Below are 19,221 nucleotides of genomic sequence, written 5' to 3' on the forward strand. Positions count from 1 at the left end.
TAGCTGTCTTTCCAACAGACAAGAGAGCAACAAGGTCATTGTGTTTGGGACATGCACACCTGGACCGGAATAACAAGGCAAAACAAGTCTGAAGGCTCAGAACCCTTGGAAGTGCTCCAGTTCTGAAGGTGGTACCAGGGTGGTACCAAGGGCAAAAGGTTCTCAGGTGGGATGTATCCATTAGATGTGATAATTAAGTAGTGTTACTAATTTGTAAGAACCCTATACCAGGTGTGCAAGTATATACTTTGTGCACCTGAAAGCCTTCATTAAAGAACTGCTCTCTACTTTACCTATACTAATATTGTCTTGAAAGCTTTTTCCTCAATTTTAGGCAACAGTTGCAAACTGCCTTCCATTTTCACAAAGCACCTGGAAATTCAGATGTTTAATAAAATTCTCTCTTATTAGTCGTAAAATCTTAACCTTCCACTAGTAGCTACCTTTACAGGACAATAGTACTATTGTGTGGGAGACAATTATGGAGTAAGATGATATGCTATAAGAGTTATTGAGACAGAGTTAATCTAAGCTGTAGATGTTTTGTTCTGCTGTGACATCTAGTTCTCTCAAGATCATGAAAAACCTATAATTTTAAGGAAGTGAAAATAAATAATTTCACATAAAAAGGTGGCCAAACCAATGACACTGTGAAGGGAACCCTAGAAGTAGAATCAAACATGTCAGTCAAATACAATGCATATTTAAGGTGTGTTTTGTTAATTTTAAAGAGTCAGCTTTCATTTGGGAACATTTTCTGCATGGTCTATTCAAACACTGCCTCTTCCCAACATGGTGTTTACACAATTACACAGCTTAATTTTGTTGCATACCTTGGTATTCCCCAGAGCATACTCACGGAATCGTCTTAAAATGTAGGAAACACTAGACAAAATTGTTCCTTCTCATTAAACTCTGAGGAAGGACTTGCAACAGCTGATGTGTTTATTAAGCTGCCTCGCTACCTGATCCAGGAAACGGTTCTTTTGAGTTAGCACCAACACTGAAGTGTTACAGTTTTAACCGAGATATGTCAAACATTTCTGCCAAGTTATCTGATAAATGTCGCTTTTCTAGCAGTAAAGAACTCTGTAATAAGATTCAGTCAATATCTGCACAAATACATTAGGCTTTTTGTCAACACCTTTTTCATATTTTAACTAAGAAAGTAAAAATCCAACTGACTTAAACTGAATTCAAGCACAATAGGCTCTCTTCACGCTCTTGTATTTCTCCTCCTCCTGAGATGCTATTCTCACCCAGAAGTTGTTGAGCTTGTCATACCTATAATCTTCTCAAAAGAATATACAAGGGTTAAGTTTCTAAGTAAAACACAAGCAACATTCTCTTCCACAATACAGTTTATATGTTATATACCCTTAGGAGTAACAATGGTTATTAGAACCAAAGCATCTAGGGACATAAACGAGGAAAATACAGAAATAAGCAAATGCCATTATTATCTAATTTCTTCCTCTTCCTCTAAATTCAGAGATATTGTAGCAGATTGGGAGAACTTTAATGTAAAAATTTTAGTGCATCAAACTACATGATTAGTCTGGATTATTTAACAAAATACTGTAATATAATCTATTTTCCAGTATGGAGAGAGACTTCTTACAAAGGCATGTAGTGACAGGACAAGGAGTAATGGCTTCAAAACGAAAGAGAATAGGTTTAGACTAAATACCAGGAAGAAATTATTTACTATCAGGCTGGTAAGATACTGGAAGATGTTGCCAGAGAAACTGTGGCTGCTCCATTCCTGAAGATGTTCAAGGCCAGATTGGATGGGGCTTTGAGCAACCTGGTCTAGTGGAATGTGTTCCTGCCCATGGCAGAGGTTTTGAAACTAGATGATCTCCCAACCCAAACCATTCTGTGATTCTGTGATTCCATGATCTCCGCAGGGGATTGGATGTATATAGGGATCTGAGCAGGATCCTGAGTTGATCTCACACTCTATACACATTAGAGCACTGGGGACAGCAGATTGACAGATAATCAACACAAATTGTTGAACTTGATTAGTGTTGATTTTATCCAGCTTGTTCTACCTCAATTCCCTACAGAATAGTCTGCTGGCTATTAAAGCAATATATGTTGGGAAAATGTAAAGGACATTTTTCCTTTCCAACCATATGCAACTATCCAAATGAGGGGAGTATCATAATTATATGAATTAAATGTCTCAAAAGGAAACTACCAACCCTAATCATGATTTCATAAACTGGTCTAAGAAAGGCAATGTTCCTTCTTAAAAGGACATTTTCAGTGTTGTGACACTTCCTGTCAGAGTCTTCCACAGGAGGGCATAAAGCTAGAGTGAAAAAAATGGAGTTTCTGCAAATAAAAAAAGAGAACTGAGAATAGTAACGGGATGAGGTCACCAAGACAAAATGCAGGTATACAGGAGTTGCAACAGCCAGGAAAGTGTAGAGGCAAATAGTTTCTACAGAAGCTCACTTGTCATGCTGGGCAGCTATATTTCACAATAATTGACAGCTCTCTTAATAAACGGGAAGGAAAGAAAGTCTTGGGGCAGTAAAAAAGACTGTGCAATCCACACTTGAGCTCCTTTGGGATATGCACCTTGAAAGCCATTTGTCTGTAAATATCACATTATGCTTAGTTTCACCAACCACACTGTGAGAAGCCATATGTGGTGACTATGTTTGGTTTTGCAGAATTGCCTTAATAAGTAAATATGGAAGATTTTTCTCTTGACAGACTTTTGACATACGTTGCAGGAGAGTTGAAACTGGGCAGGGATATACATCTCTATGCAGAGTTTTCTAAGAAGCTCTTCTTTCTTCCCCGCAGTTATTTGGATACAACAGGACTGTCATTATAGTAGAATGAAGAAAGTGAAATGAGTTTACTGGGAGCCTGCAAAGTATGTACATTGATAAACGTATCTGCCACTTGCTACCAGTGACAAAGCATAACTAGTTTTACTACCAGCAGTAATCAGAAGAAACTAACAGAGATGCATTTCATTCTGTTTGCAAAGGCCAACCATGAACTTACAGATGCACAGACTTATTCCATATACATAGATAACAACTTAGAAAGTATTTTTCTTTCATGAAAAATGTGGTATACAGAAAAATAAGGTCTGGAGTTACTAGTACCTAGATAGTTATAATATATTACTAATAACTCTTCTTTTGAGTGCCAATGGAAGGCTTAGTGAAGTCACAGCAGTTTCCCAGAGGAGTCTATATACATTTTAAAATATATTATGGACAAAGATTTAGTACTTGATTCTCAGTGATCAGCTCTTGCTTGGATACAGACTTACTTTTAAGCTCTAGCATTTCTAAGCTGTTTAGGTCATCTTATTGACTGAAAGCTGAAATAGTTGATCATCTTTATATTTTCTCTCTTTCACGGGAGAGAGCTGTCCACCATGTACAAAAACATATGCAGTTTTTGTATGTTTAAAGAGAGAACATGCTGCCCACTAACTTTTTCCATACAAAAAGGTCAGCTTCAAGTTGGAGATCCCTCAATAGGAGGTTTCATTCATGACCCATGCGCTGCAGGCTTTTAACATCTTTTCCTTAGTTTCACTCCGATCCTTGTGTAACCATTCAAATCCAGGCTGATTCTTGCTACTGACTTGAAGTCCTGCAGGCTTCTCCCCAGCTCTAAGCTCTGAGACCTGTGCCTTTCTTCTTCTGTGGCATGGAGCCTGCCAACAAGCTGAGCTCATAGTGCCATAAGCTGGTAGTGGATAGATGGATTGATGGATGGATGAACTGCCTTTACCCAAGGTCTCTGCTGACACCATAAAATGGCACAATGCCTAAGTAGGTCTTAGAGAAATTGGCTACTTCACAAAAACTTCTCGGCCCATTCAAATAAAAACAAAACTCCTCCCAGAGCATGTATTACTTGGTGTTGAATGACATCTGTGTAGGCTTGCTTTTTACATTTTTTTATCTCTGGTGAAAAAATGACTAATCAAGAAGTTATTTCAAGGGCTCATGACTTCCCCCCCCACCCTCACCCCCCCCCCTTTATCGACTCAACAGCTTCTTCTGAGCTCATGATTCAGCTGTGAATGTCCCACACCATCCAGTACCTAGGGCAGCCAAAACTCCACCTCTTCTGTAGGTGGTGGCTTTTTGTACAGGGGTATAGAGCAAAACGGCATTCTAACAAATTAGTGTCAATCACATCTGAATAGTAGTTGAACTGGATAAAGTAAGAACATCTGAAACATCCCTTATTCCAGGAGGTGTTTCCTCCTGTTTAAACCTTGCAACTCAGTGAAAAAATAGTTTCTACTTTTCAAGTAAAGGATTCTTTATGTTCATTTTCTCAATCTCTAGTATTATGATAAGGTTCTTTTGCTGCCCTCAGAAGCAGTGAGGTGAATCAAGAGTTTTTACTCAAAGCCATGCTACTTTAAAGTGAAAAATAAACAAAACAAAACAAAAAAAAATCCCACTTTTTTTCTGCTATTTAGTCAGTAAAACAAAAGCACAGGTGTGTACTACAGCACCACAATTCCTGCCAGCTTCCACCAGGGCTGGGAACTTTCTCATGTTTCAATAAAACGTCTTTGAAAAGTTTCAAAATTATTTTTCCAGTGTTTGTCTTGAGCAGCAAGTTCCTTCTGTGGTCTCCCATGTGGCCACTGCCTAACAGAGCTCTGAGAAGACACCTTGTTATGAAGACCTCTCTGAAAATTTAAAGTACTTTGGCCACTTTATTTTGTATTACACTGTAAAGAGTCTTTAAAACTATGTTTCTTAAATATGCCTGTGTTAAGAATACTGGAAATGCAGGTCTTTGATGATATGACAACTGTCACGCTGATCTGGCATCTCACTCATGCTTGCAGGTGCACTTGGGTGTGTGGAAAGGACAGGTCATGGAATGATGAAACCTGCTGCTTTGGCTCAACAATGACTAGAATACTTCCAGCTACCACATTGTAGATCTCCTGATATTTTTACTGGCATCAGTTCTCTTTGGTGTCACAACCATATTATTTTTTAAATTGTGTTTCCTAAGTTTTCTTCTCAGCACTCTTACTTATCAGATAGACTTCATATGATTAAATGAGTCATGATTTTTGAAAATATGCCAGCAGTTCACTTCAGGAGAGTGAAAACAGTGACCTCACAATCTGACAGCACACTATGTTACTGCTGCTTTTTATGAAGATTGCCATCCTTCCAGGGGAGCCTGGGATTGCATGCAGTGCACTGGTAGGAACTCAGCAACCTTACTTACAAAAACAAGCTGTCACTTAGCTATACCTTTGCTTTGCATAAGACAAGGACTCTCTGTGATTTCCAAACCATACCACTATGTCTCTACCATTCTGAGTTCAATCTCCATCCATGCACATACTTAAAAATTGGGAGCTTTTCTGAATAGTAACTTGTGAGGTAGTGACAACTGTTGCTTATTAGATATTAGTTGAATTCAGTTTTTTACTGGGAACCTCTGATTAGGATCAAATAAATGAGTAAGGGGCTCCTTATTGTTCCTTACAAGTGACTGTGACACAAAGAAACATTCTAGGAAAATCTGAAGCCCACTACAGTGGATTTAGTCTTTCTTTGCCAGCATTCAGCAATGTGGAAAGTTTTAGAAAACTGTGACTTAAAGTACCCTCAGCTATATTCAGAAATTCAGTAAACAACGGGAATGGAAACTCAGTTGAGACCCAAGTTTGTTCCCTGCAGACCGCCTCCACAGCAGCAGACAGCCAAATGTGGGTATGCATGAGTTAATCCAGAAAGTTGTATACAAATTATTCACAGGGGGGAAAATTTAACTCCATAACCAAACTATCAAACTGCTAGAACAGCTGTTTATGTTCCAGTGATACCAGAAACCTAACCTAAGGCTGAGATCACATTGCAACTGGTGCAATCACTGCCCCAGGAAATTACAGACTATTTTCTAGTAAAAGAACACAAAGGGCATAAAATCAATTAACAATAGTGAGAATAAAAGCAAAACAAATAGTAATAACACCTAGCTGGCTTGTATGTATTGCTTTTCATCAGTAAGCCTTACAGGCATTGGTTGTACATTGTCCCACAGTCCTTAGTGTATTTTCAGACCAGCCTCTCTAGGGAGATAACTGTTATCCTTGGTTTATGTATGGGGAGCTGTGACTCAAAGAAGCACTGATACTGCATGTAAGGTAGGGAATTGAACCAAAGTCTCACTGCTTGTGCACTACATAGTGCTCCCTGGAGAACTTCCTGCTAGCTACTTAGCTAATGGAAGGTATCATATTGAAGTTTCATGGGAGGAACAGGTCCCTAAAAGAGGCTCAAAAAAGGGAAAGAGCTTATGAATTTTCATATGATTTTATTTCATATACATAACAGACATATGAGGAAGGAATGAACAAATAAATCAATAGACAAAATGTCATTATGAAAGTATCAGTCACCACATACATACTAGCATTTCACTAAAGACTTTCAAAAAGTTGGTTAGTGCCAGTCAGCTGCAAAAGCTGATCATGAAAGTAGGTCCTGTGTGACAGCTGAGTAGACTTCACCAGTGGGATGTACTTCATATCACAGAGAAAACGTTGGAATTAATCTGAGGTCATCTAGTGCATCTCCTTATAAAGTTCTGAGTTCTGATAGATGTATGTTGCCTGTTCTTGACGCTGTCTAGTGAAGGTGAATTTGCTCTCTATTTATGCAGACTACAAGAGTTTTTCATTTGCACTTCCATTGGAAAGCAGTCTAATCCTAATACTGCAGTTGTATCTTGCAGTTTGAGCTCGTTACTTCTCACCAACCTATCTGGGACACGAAGGGCAGTGCTTGCTTCCTTTCACTTTCTATCAGGCTTTTATGTGGTTATAGACTGGTAACCTATCTTCCTCAGTCTTTTTTAAGGGACTTGGTTGTTCAGCCTATTTTCATTTCTCGATGGAAAAAATCCTCATATAATTTCCCTTTAAATTTTTTCCAGTTCCCACATCTTTTCTTGAGTGGAAATCCAAAGCACTCCAGAGCATGAAGGCAAATTACTAATAAGAGACAGCACCTGAGGTTGCCATCAAATCTGTATCTCCCCTTAAATACCAATTCTTTTCCCTCTTCTAAGTGATGTTGCAAACTGAATCCCAGATATTCCCACAGGGCCCAAATACAGTCAGGATTGGCAGTTTTTGACAGGATTGACCCAGTGATGGCTATCCCAGATGCAGAAGGGGGTATATCCCAAGTCAGTCAGCATTCATTTCCTGGTGGGGGTTTCCTGGGGGGAAGCAGCTCTTCGGGAGCCTGGAGCATCCCTTCCAGGACTGTGTGGGGTGGGAGGAGCAGCCAGATTCTGCAGGCAGAGGCACTTGGCTCAGCAGCCCTGCACTCCCCGGGCCCTGTGTCCCTGTCAACAGCAATGATAAAATCTGTGACTCCTGCAGGATTAGCTGCCACCTCACCGACCTAATTCTTAAGTAAGCCACCTATGTTATTGCCATTAATTAGCATTTCATCATTAATTTAGGCAATCCTCGTTTCTAAAGGACACCTTTGTGTTCTCCCTAGTGTGCTCAGCAATCTAGCGGGGTTGTAATTGCAGCACAGCCGTAAGAAACCTCTAACACACGCTCTCCTATCCCCGCGGTTTCCTCACGCGAGCCCTGCCCTGGCGGGGCAGGAACCTCTGGCAACCGGCGCGTCCTGCGCTGCCGCCGGGGGAGAGGAAAAGGAGGAAGGAATAAAGCACAGCGGAACGGCCTCGGGGCCGGGTGGCCGTGCCGTACCGTGCCCGGGCTGTGCCGTGCCCTGCCAGGCCGTGCCGTGCCGAGCCGTGCCTCTGCTCTGCCCCGTCCTGCCGTGCCGAGCCGTGCCCGGCCCGGGCGGTGCCCGCGGGCCCCTCGCGGGTGGTGCCGGGCGGCGCCTTCCGCCCGCGCGCCCTCTCACCCGGCGGCGGTCGCGCCGAACACGGAAGCGATGGCGGCCGCGGCCGGGCAGGCAGCGGGAGGCGGCGGCGGCTCCCCGTCCTCCGCCCGGCGGCGGCTGCGCATCATCTCCGGGCACCTGCGGGGCTCCCCGCGGGCCCCGGGGCGGGGAGCGCTCTCCCCGAGCCCCTGCAAGGCGCAGGACGGCTCCGCCGGGCCGGCCTCCGGCTCCATCCCCAAGAAGCGGTGGGTGCGGGCGGGGACCCCGCGGGCTCCCGGAGCCCTCGGCGGTGGGTGCGGGGCGGGGTCGGGGCGGCCCTGCCGCGGACGGGGGTCTCAGTCCCGTCGGGGACGGAGAGGCCGTGCGGGATGAGGGGGCGCGGACGGGCCGGGGTAGGACCCGGACCAGAACCAGGACCAGGACCAGGACCAGGACCAGGCCGGTCCCGCTCGCGGGGGAAGCGCTGGAGCGGCTCCCGCTGTAGGGACTGCAGGAACCAGAAGGAGGGTGGTCTTGAGCCTCTTGCCTGTGTCTGTAGTAAGTGGGTTTGTTTTAAAATGTAAAGTCGTTCATGGTTAGCATAATTACTGGAGGTGTGATGGAGAAGTTTTGTTTCCATGAAATACTTTGAGGCTGTTCTAATGAGGAACGCAGCACGTGTGAAGAGCAAGGTCTGTGTACGGGCTCCCAGCCCCTCCCTGTTCACAGTCATGTGAAGCCTTCAGCTGATGTGAGTGCTGTCAAAGCGTGCTCGTACATTAGGCTCTAACTAAGTTTCTTAGAAATGAATAATTTTAAACTTATGGACTACTTGTTCTTGTTTTTACTGTATGTAGCAGTAAGGATTCTCAGGTCACGTGAAACCAAGAGAAGACAAATAGTCAAGTTCTCTAGTTTGTTCTAGATTTCATTCTAGTTCTCTGTTTCACTGGCTCTTAGATTTATTATTTTACTAGATTTTTTTAAAATGCTACGATTATAATACCAATATACAGTTTCATGTAACGTCTTATTGTGAGGCCGCCTTTCTGCTGGGTTGGACTTTTATTAATTTTGTGAGGGTTTTTTTCTTTTTTTTTCCCACTTCTCAGATGTGGATTGTCTATGTATATGTAGGCTTACTATCTTATAAGAGCATTCCAAGATTCAGACTGTACATAACCTGCTGCTCTCCAGTGAGGGACTAATATGTTAGTGCACAGGGGCTGTCCAGAGGCAGATTGGGCAAGCAGCTGATTAGGAGAGTTGTTCCTCCTTTGAGGAAACTGCTGTCAGGCCATGCTTTGCTCTCAACTTTTTCAATAAAAGAGCAAGGAACAGCTTGAATTATTCTAACAGGCCATTTGTGGTGTGGTGCCACAAGCTGGACTTGCTTGCTCTGGGAGAACTGGGATGTCATTCACATGTAGTCAAATGTGAACAGCTTTGAAAGCTTTCAGTGTTCACTGAGAGGAATTCAATACTCTTGCAGGAGGTGCGTCAAATAGTGCTGGTCACTGGGACAAATGGGTCATTCCAAAGTTGTTGCCTTTCATATTGAGTTTTTCTTTGGTTTGAATTTAGGAAGAAATCACTGTTTCTGAGAAAATACCAGTTTAGCTAGTTTCCAGGCATTTATTTTAAAGGAGTGACTGTGTAATTTTTACAGCCAGTTATTGCATCCATGAAGAGCAGGAGAAACAAGCTTTTTTGTGAATATGCAGGTGACATGAAGGATACATTCTTTCTCCATGGAAACACAGTTAGGGAACTTAATGCCTGTACCTCTACAAGAGGTCGAAATTGCTCTCCCCTATTAAGATTTTCTATAGGTTCATAATGGATTACAGGTTTTACTCTAAATAACTTGATTTAGACTCAGAATAGAACTTATGTTGTTTCAAGGAACTCATGATCAAACTGGTACAACTGCTGGATGCTTTGCTGTGGAGGTGTAAGGGACATGCTGGAAAGCTTGATCTGCACCATAGATACATCTGTCTTGTATTTAGAGCCCAGTCTTTTTGTATGTATAGAAACAAGAAAAACTAAAAGGGGGCTTTACCTCTGTCTTAAGGTTCTGTCTGAACATCTGAGATGTTGCATGTGAAAATTCTTAAATATGGCTAGGATATGAGGATCTTAGTCAGGTTTGTGTTTGAATGTAATATCCAGGTTTGGGAGTGATGGGGGAGAAAGACAAGTCTGTTGGCTACACTGATTTGGAGGCAGTAAGTGATGAACACACGAGCCCTGTCCTAGTAACTACCAGCTAATCTGGAGTTGTTTTCACTTGTGAGACCTAGAAGGCTGATTGAAAAATCTAGTAAAAATAACTGACCTACAGGTAGTGCGTGGCTTTTATCAGCAATATTAGGACTATCCAAACCCAGATGCTGTTTTCGTGCAGTCTTCTGCAAGCTGATTCAGCTCTTCTGACTCTTGAACTATTACTTAAAGTTTTCCTAGCAAAGCTACAGCTGAAAGTACGTTAAACAAAATTTTTGTTCATTACACCTGTTGCATCTTTCCTGTAATGTTCGAAATAGTGGCAAACCTACAGACACTTTTGTAGCAGATTTAGGTGCACTTTCCTCACATTGCATGTCTTCTGCAAAGTTGGCATTTTAATTTGATGAAAAAAACCCTTTGTAGTACTTTAGGTCTGTGATCACAGAAATTTTTTGCTGGCTGCTCTTCTAATAGTCACTAGACAGTGACTGTAGAAACGCGACTTTCTTTTTGGTAGTTCAAAGACCAAACCATTAAGGATCTTATCAACACATTATTTGTGACCAGCAAGGAAGGAAGAAGAGTATGTGGAATTGACTGGAAGTCAGCGGGTCTCATCTAATCATTCCAGTTTCCAAATAAAAATGCCTCTGAACAATGCATTTGCAAATGGGAGTATTTGAAGATTGTAATACACTTTCTACTTTCTACTAGAGAGACGTTACTTATTAGTGGCATCCCTGGTTTGAATTTAATATTTTAATTGAGTGTTGCAGTGAAAGATGGGGATCATAGCTACACAACGTGTGTGGAAGGCTTTACATGATGATAGGAATGCTGAAAACTTTAGAAAAAATTGAGCTGAAAATAACTCTTCCTTGAAATTAGTTTTCTTGAACTTTCATGTTATGCTGTTGACTTTTGTTGACTGGTTCTTAGTAAGCTCACTTTGCTGGTGAGACTTGAGTGAGAAACTTGTATTGCTTTGAAAACAGGTGCTACAACTCCCTAGAACTCAACTGAACCAGAATCCCTGTTAGGTGTGCTAGAAGGTAAGAGTGCTCAGAAGTGGAGCGTGCACTGAAGTTGATCTTGTCAAAATAGCTTGTATTATAATTTACTGAAGTCAAACTTTAAATAATTTGGTTATTGTTAAAAGAGATAATTGATTTAGTTGAAATGTTGACTCATTAGCTTGTAGGCTTTAAATTTTTATCTGTCCTGGAGCGAAAGAAAGCAGGACAGATCTCCTAATGACCTATGTCTTGTGCAGAAGCTGCTTGCCTGTGGGATGAAGAGAGGCTTGTGAATATCTTTTAATTGTTACGGGCATACTGTTATCCAGGGTAAACTGAGGAGTAGCCAGCTGAGTGCTGTGTGTCGAGTTCACAGCCAGGTTGTTCAGAGTAATGTGTTAATGTTGCCATACCTTCCACAGAGACTCCTGCAATTCTTGCTGTAGTTGCTGCTAGCTAATGATTATGACTTTATTAAGCAGCAATATGAATTAATTCCTAAGGAATTGGTACTGCTTGAATTTTACAAGTAACATGAAAGAAGCTTCATCACTGAATCCCAAAACTCAGACCAATCTTTACTATAAATATTTAACTCTTTAGACAACAGTGTTTAAGCAGCCCTTGATGCTAAGCTGTATCCTGGTATAGCTGAGTTCAGAGCTTAAGGTGGTGGCAACTTAGGGCAAAGAAGGAAAGGGCTGGTGCCACTAGAGAGTGTTGAGAAATCAGAAGAGTGAGAAATCAAAAGAGCCTGTTGCAAAAGGTGTGACAGTTCACAAGAGGTTCTGTGATTGCATCTAAGTAGTTAATTGTTAGTTGAGGGTAATAATTGAAGTAGAGAAACAGATAAAGAAGATTCTCATATGGAAGCATTACTGTGATAAAAAAGTGTCATAATCTGATGGCAAATGTGACTTCATGTGCAACAGCAATTCCTGTCTACATCTGGCTCCAAGTAACTGCAAGTCAGGCAGATGAAATGTAAGAAATCTGTAAAAAATTAAGTAATACAATATTTATGGTAAGACCATTTGATACCAAGTAAGCCAAAATGACTATATTCATTAGTTAAATTTTATTAGGAAAAATATATATAAAAGTGTAAAGTATTTTAATATGTAAAGTTCAAAATGGATTCCTATATGAAAGCAAGTAGCAGTTTATGGTGAAACCTGGAAGATTTTTGTAGATCAGCTTCTTGTTATCTACTGAGATCTGAAATGTTATATACAAGAAAATGAATGTGTATATTTGTCTGTTTAACTTGATGTGTTTATTTAAACTGAATAGAATTAGAATAATCTGTTAATGCAATAGACTGGGGTAATTACTTGGACTGGAAGCTACTTTGAGCTGAATTAAAGTAAGGAGATCAGTAGTGGAAGAGGTTGCGGCCAACTATACTTTCCTGAATTGTTAGTGTATTCCTTTGTAGAAAACAAATAATGGGGAGTATTAAAATCAACTGTAGGCAGGATGAGATGGACAAGCATCGTGCCTCTGCCTTTGTAGTGTTGTTATATCCAAAAGTGGGCTGTTGTGTGCAGGTCTTCAGTGTTGATGGTGAAGGTGAAAAAGTTTTCTTCAGCAGTTATATATTTGCTATGGCATAGGTAAAACAGCGTTGTCCAGGAGCTGAACATATTTTGCTTTCACAGATAAATGGCAGATTCCTTCATTAAGTAGTTTAAGATAGCAAAGTGGATTTCCTAGTTCTGCAAGCTTTCAGGAAATACTTTCCAAAGGACTGGTCTCTAGTGTTTGAAACATCTTACTCACTTATTGTCTGGAAGTAGCCATGTGTACGCATTTTTGTAGTAGAGCAGTTTCTTCAAAGATAAAAATCAAGCTGGTGTCAGCTGAAGTAGTAGGTGGAATAGAGAGAACTTCTAGTATTTTGTTGCATAAGAATCATCATTTGGCTGTGTACTGAGAAACATGGTTATAATATTTTGGTTTTTCTCCTTATTTCCTTATTCCTTGGGGCTTTGTTTATTACCATGTGGTGAATGAAGAGTAATGAAAGTAGTGAAAGGGTAGGAATATGTATAAGGAAAGTGAATACTTTTTTTGTCAGAAATTTTTTAAAAAGCACCCTGCTTTTGGGTGCCTAAGCCCTTGAAGTCTTATGCCTGAAATTTTGTTGCCTGTGTTTGCTGCTTAGTGTAGATTTAAACTGTAAATATCAATGAAGTTTTGTGTTGTCATATCAGATACCCAGCAGAGTAGCAACCTGAATGAGCATATGTGCAGCTACAGAGGCTTAGCTGAAAGTGTGAGCTACAGAACCTGAATGTGTCTGAGATTGTAAAACAGATGTTATTTGACTTCAGACTTGAAAATGCTTGTATTAGATTTTCTTCAGGGGATGATCCTCCAAGAGAGAAAGAGTGTAAGATTGACAGCCCAGCATTCTTCTCCAGATAAATGATGCTTTCACAGAGCAGGTCTTGAAGGGGTTCCTAGGACTGCTTTCTCCTTTATTCCAAGCACCTGATACTAATTTACTATTGGCTTCAGAAACACTCTGTAGTGTTGCTTACTTGGTTGAGAAGTGTGACTGTATAAGCCTAAGAGAGTGATCTGGTGCTACCTGTGGATAGGGCTCTGAATTTCCAGCTGGTGGGCTGAGTTGGTAACTCAAAGTCCAGCTGGGTTGGGCTTTGAGGAGTTGCTCTGTAGGTAGTGTCATGCTGTAACACCTTATCACGATATTACTGTCCTGATATGATTGCACCCAGGCACTGAGTTTTGCAACAACCTGCAACACTTTGTTGCATTAGGCAAACCACTGGTGCTTAAGTCCATGTGGTAGCCCTTAAAACTGCCACTTTAAACTGACTTCCAAGAATCTGCTGGTTCTTGCATGATCCAACAGAAGTGCCTGTGAGTATTTGATATGTATGTGATTTTTATGCTGAGCATCCTCTGATGATTGAATTGAAAGTGTCAGGGGTTATCGTGGGGAAACTGATGTGAGCATCTTGGCTTTGCTCCACCTGAGCTGCATTTATCCAGCAGGGTTGAATGCATTTTCATCTTCCTTCTCTGAAGAAGCTTTGGATACCTGTGGGACACCCTGTGCTTGTCCTTCAGTTTCCAGGGGCAAGAACTTTTTCATCCAGTCATTGTGCCAGTCACTAAAATGTGAAATTTGAACAGTGCTGGCAGGTACAGTTTTGTTGCAATAGTGAAGGTCCAAAGGCTTCTGCCTGCCTAGATGAGTGACTGGATGCTTCAAGAGCACCAGCTTGAACTGATGAGCCAGGGGCCACCGCCCTGCCCCTCAACTGTAAAAATCCTTATTGAACTGAGTCAAACTACTAGTTCAGTGTTGGGCATTGTAGTGAAAGTGAAATATTTAAATTCACATTAACACAGTGACTAGTTTAGCTCCTGTTGTCAGTGTCTCTATGGTAACTTGTTTTCTTTCAGTTTTTCTCCTTCAGGCAATATAATTTCATATGTGTATATATATAAAGATAGACACATTTAAAAAGTTAAGCAAAATTTGATTTATACCAATTCATATATTTCTTGCCTTCTAACTTAAAAGACACAAATTCACTATGGAAAGAACTGGTCATTTTCTACTATTTGTGTCTGAATTATTCCATGTTTCTATGAAAAATGAGAGAATTAGTGATATTTTGTTGAAGCCAATATGTTGAATAGGAAAGGTGATGTCTTTAAGACAATTTGAGTACAGTACTGAGTAACATTTAGTTTAAAGCAAAAGTAATATCAAATGTTGATGAGAGTCTTTGTGATAGGTATTCTTGGAAAGCAGGCTTGGAAGAAAATGAGAAGTGTGTGTAAATTATATCTTGCTATGCATACAACATGGAGCATGAGCATTTCACTTGACTAGGCCAAACTGAGCATCTTTCTTTTTCTAGGCTGGAACATGAAATTTTCTAGCATTTTTTGATGTATTCAGATACTGTTCAGGGAATTCAGATATTATAGTGCATAGGGTATTCAGGTTTGGGTTTTTTTCAGGTGTTATTTTAACACTTAGCACTCAAATTCTGGAATTTTTGAACAGTAGAAACTGTTACAGCAAGATGTTTCAGATGGTAGAAAATATTCATGTGTTAGAGGACACATAATTTGTAAGGGTTTAAGTATAATTGTGGTATGTATTAGTTGCAGATCACCATGTGTTGAAGTCGTCTGGTCTCAGAGACTGCATTGGATGCATTGAGTACTTGTACATGGAGGAAGCTTTTAATGTGTGCTTAATTCTTTACAGAGAGAGTAATCAGGCATTGGAATGGCCTGCCCAGAGAGGTGGTGGATTCACCTTCCCTGGAGGTTTTTAAACTGAGATTGGACGTGGCACTGAGTGCCATGATCTGGTCAAGGGACTGGAGTTGGACCAAGGGTTGGACTTGATCTCAGAGGTCTTTTCCAACCCAATTGATTCTATGATTCTGTGAGTCTGCAGATGCTAAGCAGTTCTTTTTGCCCTTTATATTCATCTGGAGTATGAGTTTAATAATGAGATACTGATAATGAAAACTTTGGGAAATGTAGAAGTCTACAGTTGCAGCTTGGATCATTCTTGAGAGCCAAGGTAAACATGGTACAGGATGCTAATCTGGCAGGCAGCTCAGATTGCTGCACCAGGGCATTAGAGGGCAGTGGGAGTGCTGCACTGGAGCTGGGGTGTGGAAAGTGTGTTCTAAGGAATTGTGACTGTATAAATAATGCTGTAAAAGGCCAGTGTGAAAATGCCAAGGGAGAAATGCTGTTAAAACACTTAAAAGGCTTTTTTGCCTTGCTTGTCTTCTGTTTTTTACTATGTTGCGAAATTACAGTTTTGATTTCCACTTGTGAGGTGGAAAGACAAAGAAATGCGGAGCAGGTGTGCATTGCTTGAAGGGGCTGGGGTGGTGACAGACCCAGGGCAGAGCAGCACAGAGCCCTGGCGTCCTCCTGCAGAGCTGCTTGCACCTCTTCTGAGTAATGTGTCAATTAGTGTGTAACACTTCCAAAAAGTTTGCATTACATGAGTATGACACTAATATTGCCTCAGTAGTTGTGAAGGCTTGCAGATCCCCTCTGGGTGTCTCTGCTTTCATCTGTGCTGAAGGTAATTCTCTTGAGTCTTGAGGTTCCCCAGCTCTTGCCTGTGAAGGGCATACCTTTCAAATGCCATGCAAGAAGATCTGAACAGCTTGGCCTTCCCACAGTGTGTCAGCTACAAATTAGAGCTGACTGATCAGCACTTTTTTTTGAAGTCTGGCCTTTTTAGGCTTCTGTGTTTTAGGCAGACCTATGCAGTATTTTCTCTGACTTGTTCTTAGTGTGTAGGCACAAACTGCTAGAAACTGCAGTAAGTAAATCAAACCACAGTTCTTAAGCTGATGTACTCTGGTCTGGTGGAACAAAAGAAGGAATAAATGTAAGACGACTCATTCCAAAAATGGCCCTTCCTGTTTCCAGGCAGAAACCTCAGACTTGCTCAGTATAGTTTTGTTATATATAAAAATTGCACGCTTAAGGTTTTTGTTCTGGGTTTTACCTGTCACAAGGTATAATACTGTCCATTGTGTGAGGTCCTGTGAAATCTCCTGACTGTGTATTGTGAGGTAGCCAAGACGTTTTAGAGTCAGCTATTCCTGTACAAACATGCAAACTGTTATTTTAGATTTTAGATTTTAATTATTGTCATCGCACTGAAGCTGTGCTGTCTGGCAGAGTAAACCTTTGTGTACCAATTTTATTCAGGAATAGTTCAACCTGAAAATAAATTCTTAGGAGTTAAAACACCTAAACCTGTATTTTAAAGCCTATTCTGTATTTTAAAGCCTGATAAAAGCACAGGGTAGTTTAACACCAACCTAGGAAGTTAGGCCTTCAGGAAAGGCAAAGAACTGGGAATGCAGTCAGCTTAGCAGAAGGACCTCATATCTGGGTCTCTTTGGTCCCTTAATTAATAGTGCCTCCCCATCATTTTGTGGGAAGTATTTGTGCCAAAATCAGGACTAATGATAGTTCCAAACTTGAGCATTATCATTTTGTCTCATGTTACCAGTTTATTTAGGGCCTGGCCGAGAACTTCCCTGTCTGAATTAGAGGGAAAGCTGTTTGAGCCTTCCTCAAATTTTGTTCGTTAATATCAAGTCTGTTTTGACTTTACAGGATTCAACAAACTACAGAGATCAGGTATATAGAAATACTACATTTAGTCAGCAGAGGGAGAAATCTTACCTTGAAGAGTACTGCAGGGATAGGCATTTGAGTGGAACATTTAGTTTAAAAAAATCAGCTCGAGCTGAGTTGGCCAATGTGTGTCAGCTTGTTCTCAGCTGGGAACAGCTCCACTGTGCATGACTTAGTATCCTCGTGGGACTTTGTATAAATATATATAATATTTATAAATATACATGTATAGAAATAAGTGTAAAAATAGCTAAGTGTATATAACATGCTTTAGGAATCCTTTTTGATAATCTCTCACGTCAGCACTATAGCACAAGGCATTCCCATGCAATGGGATGAGTGGATCCTTGCCCTTTCCTGAGTCAACTCTACATGTGTAGAAATCAAGTCTTTTGAGAGAGGAGGCAGCCAGAGGGGCTTCTGTATCTGGTCAGCTGTCTGCTTAAACAGTTTAATTTTGGCTGAAGTTTCAGACTCAATTCCTCTGAATAGAAGAACAACATAGACTGGTTGTTTCACAAAACTGTATAGAGCTGTTTCAGTACTCACTAACTGATAAAGTTTGCCTTTTTTTGTCAAAGGCTTGTTGAAATGTGTGATTCAAACAATTGGAATACGTGACCATGGCTTTTTCCCATTTGGTTAATTGAAACCTTACATAAAGGTGGTTTGAAGAAAATGGATTTTGTTTAAGCCAAGTCTGTTTAATTACAACACTGGCACTATGTCAGCAGCCTGTATTAATATTACCTTTATAATGAAGGCCTTTGGTGATCAATCATCACACAGTTATCTTGTGTGTAATGCTGGAGCTGGAAGTGACTTGAGGCAGAACTTTCTCTGAATCACAAGATCTTTTTGAAATGGTCACCCCTGACTACCTTACTGTTATATTATACAGTCAAAGAGCAAGGGAGGGAGGTAAATGATCCGTTGTCAGACTTCTTTGAGATGCATTTTTATTAACTAAAATTCAATTTTTAGGTTAGTAACTTTGTTTGTAATGTAAATAAATAACAAGGTTTTAAAGCAGAAGTAGATTAGTGTGTGTTTCCTAAGTCTTAAATATGTTTACACTGATATAATTCTGATGACTTTATCGTAACTAAGAGATCCTCTGTTATGGTCATGCTTAAGTTTTTTCAATTTTCTACTTGTATTTTGGCAGTTGTGGGTTTGTTTTTTATTTATTCACTTTCTTACAATATCACATTCAGGTTATATTTGATATGTTATTCCTGCAGTTCTTGGGGGTTAGTTGGTTTTGACTTTCCAAAATACCAAATGTCGTCTTGAGTCTGAAAATACTGAGATAATACCTATTTGTATGTTGGTATTTATGTATAGACTTAAAACCAAGCATCTTGCAAACATTACTGATGCCAATTGAAGAATATCATTTTATCCCCAGTGGTTTACTTGTATCTCTCTACACAGAAGAAACATAAACAAAGAAAAAGAAATTACTGGATATGGCACTTAGTGCTGTGGTTTAGTTGTCATGGTGGTGTTTGGTTGAAGGTTGGACTTGATGATCTTGGAGGTCTTTTCCAACCTTAATGATTCTATACAGTGTACATTGACTTAAGGTGGTGTTTGTTTTTATAGAGTTGCTGGTCTTTCAAGTCATAGGATGCAATCTGAAGAAATAATGGTTGTGGCTTCAGAATTTCTGTTGGCTCTAAGCTATGCACTTTTGATATGTACCTGATTTCCTGAATTGCTGTCTGATAAAACTTTTTTTTTCCAAATTTTGAATCTGCAATATGCTAATATTCTCACTTGCCTATTTTTCTCTCTTGAAGGCAAGAACTTTTGAAGTGGAATGGATGGGGATATAATGATTCCAAATTCATCTTCAATAAGAAGGGTCAAGCAGAATTCACAGGAAGAAGGTAAGCTGAAAATTTATGTCAATG

At 40.4% G+C, this 19,221-nt stretch overlaps 1 protein-coding gene across 2 annotated transcripts in view; it reads left to right on the forward strand.

Moving 5' to 3' along the window:
* Window positions 1-7,717: 7,717 nt before the first annotated feature.
* Window positions 7,718-19,221, forward strand: part of AGPS (alkylglycerone phosphate synthase) — a 48,393-nt gene continuing 36,889 nt past the window's right edge. The window contains exons 1-2 of one of the 2 annotated variants that reach the window (XM_071561881.1): window positions 7,718-8,146; window positions 19,108-19,197. In XM_071561881.1, the coding sequence (XP_071417982.1) occupies window positions 7,953-8,146; window positions 19,108-19,197 (284 nt within the window). In that variant the 5' untranslated portion in view covers window positions 7,718-7,952. The remainder of the gene's footprint in view (window positions 8,147-19,107; window positions 19,198-19,221) is intronic. The other variant, XM_071561880.1, reaches the window with a different exon arrangement.

Source organism: Pithys albifrons, chromosome 8 (assembly GCF_047495875.1).
Source record: "Pithys albifrons albifrons isolate INPA30051 chromosome 8, PitAlb_v1, whole genome shotgun sequence".
NCBI lineage: Eukaryota > Metazoa > Chordata > Aves > Passeriformes > Thamnophilidae > Pithys > Pithys albifrons.